This window comes from Stegodyphus dumicola, chromosome 4 (assembly GCF_044657685.1).
Source record: "Stegodyphus dumicola isolate Sdum_Otavi_A_Nest chromosome 4, ASM4465768v1".
Lineage (NCBI taxonomy): Eukaryota > Metazoa > Arthropoda > Arachnida > Araneae > Eresidae > Stegodyphus > Stegodyphus dumicola.
Genome location: NC_140771.1, coordinates 158,859,961 through 158,866,632, shown reverse-complemented (window position 1 = coordinate 158,866,632; position 6,672 = coordinate 158,859,961). Strand labels below are relative to the sequence as shown.

Genomic DNA, 6,672 nt, shown 5'->3' with positions numbered 1-6,672 from the left:
CAAAATTAATTTTTGAGAAAGGTCTTTGCAATCTGTTAGGATTTGAACCGCAAGTAATAGAAGATATCGCTGAAAGTTCCTTCGTCGCTGATCCACGTGCTTCCTTCCCATTTTTTTTTTTTTTTTATATCTATACAGATATCGTAGAACCACAAATAGTGGGAAACATTCAAGCTCCCTTATTGCGTATTGTAAAAATAAATGGAAAAGATGGAGAAGTCATCAGTACTCATTATGACAGACCACACTATGTTCCTGTTATTCGAAATCATTTTCAAACGATTGAAATGGAAATAAGATTAAACTCTGGGGAATTTGTTCCATTCGAAAGAGGAAAAGTGATAATTATTCTGCATTTTCGATTGCGGCATATCCTATAAAAGGGATAATACTTTTCATGAAACACATCATTTGAAAATTTGACACGTTACATACAGTATGAGCCGTGTTCCTTATGTGTGTTGTACAAAAACGTTTGAAGATCATTATGTCGGCCAGTTAGGATCTGGCCTTCCATTTTATCGCGGACAGATAGCTTATCAAAGAGGCTATGGTATCGGTGGATTTCTTAAGAAAATATTTCGATTGGCATTACCTGTTCTCTGGAAAGGGGCAAAAACCGTAGGAAAAGAAGCCTTGCTGACAGGGACACGTATAGCTTCTGATGTCATGGAGGGGAAAAATTTAAAGATGGCCGCGCAACAAAGATCAAGAGAAGCTGGAAAATTATTGGCTGGAAAAGCTGTTAAGAAAGCAGAATCGATGTTAGGTAGAGGGAAGTATAAAAGAAAGCGTAAAACTCGACAACGTATTAGTTCTTCGAAAGTCAAAAAGCTACGTCGACGAGATATTTTTGACTAACCTAAACAACATATTTAAAAAAAATAAATAAAAACGGAAATGGCTTTTATGTTAAAAGATTCTCCCGAATGTACTAAATCAGAATTAGAACTTTTTCACATACCTGGAACTCAGACTGTCATTCAAAATGGACAATGGATTCAGTTTCATCCATTTTCGAATGTATTTGATGGAGGACCTGTTGAATTCCTTGTTTCCGGTAGTGGAGAGGAGTATATGAACTTTTCCCAAACACTTCTTTATGTAAAAGCTAAAATAATAAAAACGGATGGAAAACCTACAGTAGCAGATTCAAAGATTGGTTCCGTCAATCTTTTCCTTCACTCGCTGTTTTCTCAAGTGGACGTCACTCTAAACGATCGATTAATCTCTTCTTCGAGCAATAAGTATCCATATAGAGCTTATATAGAAACTCTATTAAATCATGGGTTTGACAGTAAAACTTCGCAACTTACATGCGAAATGTTCTACAAAGATACATTTCGTAAAATAGTTACAGATAACGAAGGTTGGTTTAAGCGTTCCGAATTTTTTAAATTAAGTAATACAATAGATATGATAGGGGGCATTCACTGCGATTTGTTTCATCAAGATAGACTAATGTTGAACCTTGTAGATTTGAAACTAAAACTTATACGGAGTAAACCCGGATTTTGTTTACATGGTAACGAAGGACACAAAGTGGTATTGGATCATGTTTCCCTTTTCGTTCGAAAAGTTTGCGTCAGTCCAGGTATTACTCTCGGACATGCCAAAGCTTTAGAAAAAGCAACAGCAAAATACCCCATTAACAGAGTATTGTGCAAAGTATATTCTGTACCGCAAGGCAGCATGTCTATCGTACAAGATAACGTCTTCGTCGGGCAGATACCAAAACGGGTGATTGTGGGATGCGTAGATAATGATGCTTTTCACGGAACTTATAAGAAGTCACCTTTCGAATTTAATCATTATCACTTAAATTTTATCGGAGTCTATGAGGACGGTCAGCCAGTGCCTTACAATCCTCTCGAGCCGAATTTTGATGAAAATAATTATATTTGAGCTTACCAAAGTTTATTTCTCGGAAGAGAGAAAGTGAGTCAAGATCATGGTATTTTTATATCGGGAGACGATTATCCCTTAGGTTATACATTATATGCCTTTGATTTGTCGCCTGACTTATGTGATGGAGAGCACATGAATCTAATAAAACACAACAATTTACGTCTAGAAATGAAATTTAGAGCACCACTATCACAAACAATATCTGTTATAGTGTACAGCGAGTTTGAAAATATAATCGAGATTAATAAATCCAGAACTGTTATTTACGACTTTGCAAATTAAGATGTACGCCCTTCAGCTTCATCACATATTGTCTCAAGACATGGACACTGCTCCGTACTTCCAAGGAGTATTTCCTTCTGACATGATACCTATGCCTGGAAAACGATCTACTATGGTAATAAATGTATCACCCTCTACAGAAAATGGAACGCATTGGCTTGCCCTGTTTATAGAAGATAAAGCCTTGGAATTTTTTGATTCTTACGGAGAGCCTCCGGAGTTTTATGGAAAAAACATCGAAAATTTTGTGTCACATTTTCGTGTAACTCATTATAATATAATTCGATTTCAAAGTTTAACATCTAATGTATGTGGACAATACTGCATTTATTTTTTATTAAAAAGATGCCAAGGCAAATCTATGTATGATATTTTATATAATCTTTCTTTGTGTAAAAGCAATGATTTTAGAATATACCAATTTGTTAAAAAGAAATATGGTCTTAGAATGACATTTAAAAAATAAAGGTTAGATTTTGATTTGGAAATACTGTGTGTGCATTTTTTTCCACTCATTTTGTTATTAACAAATAATAAAAATTTATTATGCTTCTTTTTTTTAATCTAAGTCATTTTTTAAACTATGTAATTTTTGAGGGAGGGAGGGGGTACGGAAGAACTATAAATATTTAACTTAAATACAGAAAAGTTCACTTACGATGGAGTTTCCTAAGTTAAAACATCCTTTTACAATGATAGTGGCAGGTCCTACATCTTCAGGAAAAACAATATTTGTTAAAAAAATGATTGAACATAAAAGCATAGATCCTGTTCCTACTAAACAGTGTGGTGCTACGGAGCATATCAGCCATTGTATACCCAAATGCGCGACGTACAGTTTCACGAAGGATTTCCTTCTCAACTGAATAACATTACAAATGCTTTAATCCTGATCGATGATTTAATGTCCGAACTGGGCAATGAATCAAAATTAACAAAACTATTTACCAAAGGAAGCCACCATAAAAATTTAAGCATCATTTTCATCGTTCAAAACTTATTTCACAAAGGTAAAGAAATGAGAGAAATTTCTCTTAATTGCCATTATATGGTCTTATTTAAAAATCCGCGAGATAAGTCTCAGATCATGCACTTGGGTAGACAACTTTACCCAACAAGAAATAAATTTTTTCAAGAAGTGTTTCAGGATGCAACTTTTAAACCTTACAGCTATCTGTTGATTGATTTGAAACCTGACACAGAAGAGAGTTTACGATTACGAACAGGAATATTTCCGGAAGACAAACATTACGTGTATTTACCGCGATAAGAAGACGCTTAGCGGAAATCTGATACAAAACTCAAATTTTAGAATGCATTATCTTTTTTCTTACTTTATTATAAAATGAAAAATCCGCTTATTATTCCACGTTTATATGAAAAGAAGTAAAGGATAAAATATTGGATTTGGAATCCTATAAATACTACAGAATTCATTTCGTAGTTTCATTGAATACTAAAAATGTCAGAATGCGAGCAGCATTTAATAAAGCAACTGAAAACATTAGCAAAGAGTAAATCAAAAAGATTTCTACTTCAAAAAGTTCCAAATAGTAAAATCAAATCTTTGTGTGAGTGTGCACTCAATTTAATTCGGAGTATATACCCAGTATCTAAAACTCTGAAACCAGTATCTAAAACCAGTATCTAAAACTAACCAGTATCTAAAACCAGTATCTAAAACTAACCAGTATCTAAAACTCTGAAAAGTAAACTCACTCCTTTTAAGAGAAGTATACGTAAGTTAGCGAACCATAAAATACCTTTGTACAAAAAACGAGAATTGCTCGTTCAACGAGGTGATGTTTTTCTGAGTTTTCTCTTACCTGCAGCTATATCTGTGATCAGTTCTATTATTAATGGAGTGCAGTAAAAAATATCGCCTTATACCGGAAGATCGGTTAGAAAACATGACAGAAGAGTATTTATCAGAAATAGATAAACAAATGTACTCTATATTAAGAAATAAGAATTTGAACGAAAGTGATAAAGCAATGTTATATTCACAAGCACTTCAAAAATTTGTTCATGTTTCTCACCCGGAGAAAGATGTTTCTGTGAAGGCAATGCCAGAGTCAGAAAACATGATTGAAGCAGATAATTCTGTTAAGCCTGAAACCGAAGCAGAGAAAGAAAAGAAGAAGACGTCATCGAAAAGAATATCCTAGCTGTTGTTCCAGTGAAAAAGAAGCATATAGCCAAGGACATTTACTCCTTTTTAAAAAATAAACAAAATATTTTGTCGTGGACTTCTAAAGGTGAAATTCTGTATAAAGGGGAAACAATTCCTAGATCCAATATTGTTCATTTAATTAACGATTTATTGCGGAATAGGAAAAAAGGGCCTATAGGACGAAATTTATTTCGATCTGTTTTGAAGGAAATGCCTGATGCATTCGGGCATAACGAAAAATACTAAGAGAAAAGAAATCCTTAATTGTTTCTCAGAATCAAACAAAGCATGTACGCAAGAAAACAGCCATGGATAAAGTACTAAATAAAAATGTTCCTTTAACTATAAGTTGTCGAATTTTCCTTACCTGTAAAATACTTTATATATATTTATATTTTATCTCAGAATACTACATTACCCAAAGTAAATGTAAAATATCATCATCGATAAAATTTAACTTTTGAATGCTTCACTGGATAGAATCATCAGTAGCCGAACGGTAGCATCGTAAAATCTGGTAATATCACCCTTTTATCGTATACTAAACGATAATTTTTTTCTTCTTTCTTGTTATAGACCTTCCTCGTCTTAGCATTTCGGCATATTTTATTTGTCGTTTCAACTTTGATGGATGTATCGAAGTCTTTGTTCAAAATTAAAGCCTTCATCGCTTCGTAATTCAATTTGCTTGAAGCTTTCTAGTTTAGAGTAAATCCTCTAATTTTACAAGCTGTTAAACCATCTGAAGATGTATAAGCATAATTTTTTTGCACCACCTGAAAAACCGTAAGAGCCGTGAATAAAATAATGTTGCATGCATTACAATTTTCTCGAATGTATACATTGATAATTTAGATTTAACCAGAGTGAACTTATACTAACCAGAAATGAAAGACGTTATATATTTGCCGTCTAATTCATCAGTAAAATCTCCCAAATAAGGACCTAAAGGTGGGTCATTCTTGCCATTGGATTCATAAATAATACTGAAAGGAATATATAAAAAAAAAAAAAAAAAAAAGTATAAGCGTTTTTTTATCCTATATAAACAAATATTTGCATAACAATAATAATACAGGAAATAGGGATTTTAACCCTAATATTATACCTGTCTGTATCGAAGTACAAGACATTTTTGTCTAATTTTTCTAATTCTGAGTAAAGCTTCAAACGTGCATGGGCTGTAGTCAATGTAGCTATAAATATATTTGTTTTATCTGTCTGAGGAGCAAATTCAGATTTGTAAGCATACTGAACTGCTGCCACTTTTTCCGTCAGTAAATATACATCCTTAACCTAAAACATAGATTGAATAGCATATTTTATCCTTTTAATATCACGCATTTTCAAAAACTAAAAGTATAATATAATTCAATAAAAAATTTACCTCTATAGTACTATCCGTTAAGAGTTTGTTAAAATCTGTCAGATCTATCACGTAACGTATTTGAGTTTTATTTTCCATCATACCCCATCTTCCCCAGAAGCTTAAAATAAATTGTTAAAAATTTAAAAAACATTTTATAAACATCTAGTTTATGTAGCAACAGGAACAACAACAACAAAAATTCTTTGTACTTTTTTTGCTTTACCTGTTTAAACAAAGTTTTGCTACTTGTCGTCGCCCTGGGTTATAGATAATAGAATTTTCATCCAGCAAAATACCTTCATGTTCCAAGTATTGAGAAATATATCTCTTTTTAGCATCAGAAGTTATACAGTCTTTTGGACAATCACTTGACTCTTGTTTTAATTTCATAAAACTGTCAATATACGGAGCAAATAATCCAGTCATGTTCTCTTTAAAATGATAAACCTGTTAATAAACCAAAAAAAAAAAAAAAATTGTAAACAACCCAGTCAAAAATCATTCTCTCATCAAGTCAGCGAAACAAAACCCCCACATACACACCTCATGTATTTTAATAATTTTATAAATCTTTTCCACGGCTTTCTGAACTTCAAGGGAAACCCATGTTCCTGTCAGCATTCTTTCTTCACCTGTATGCATGCATTTTTCTTGCTGCAAAGATTCTGCACAAGACTTACAAAGCAGAAACATCAGTTTATTTCGGGCACTATAAAAGAGGTAAATTAAATTTAAAAAAACGTAAATGTGTTATAACACACGTACAAGGACACAGTTTTGAAATTCTGATTAAAGGCAGGATAATGATCAATACATACCGATTAGGTAAAATAGGAAAATATAATTTTTTGGGAAGCTGTACTGTGCATTTTACTATACCAAAATATTCTGATACATCTTAAACATTTTCCGTTATGATATCAGGATGTTTAATTGGATA

The 6,672-nt window shown here is 32.7% G+C and overlaps 1 protein-coding gene across 1 annotated transcript; it reads left to right on the top strand.

Moving 5' to 3' along the window:
- Positions 1–900: 900 nt before the first annotated feature.
- Positions 901–1,905, top strand: LOC146997734 (uncharacterized protein F54H12.2-like). Its single transcript, XM_085814386.1, has one exon. The coding sequence runs from the start codon at positions 901–903 to the stop codon at positions 1,903–1,905; it is 1,005 nt and encodes a 334-aa protein (XP_085670512.1).
- Positions 1,906–6,672: the final 4,767 nt, after the last annotated feature.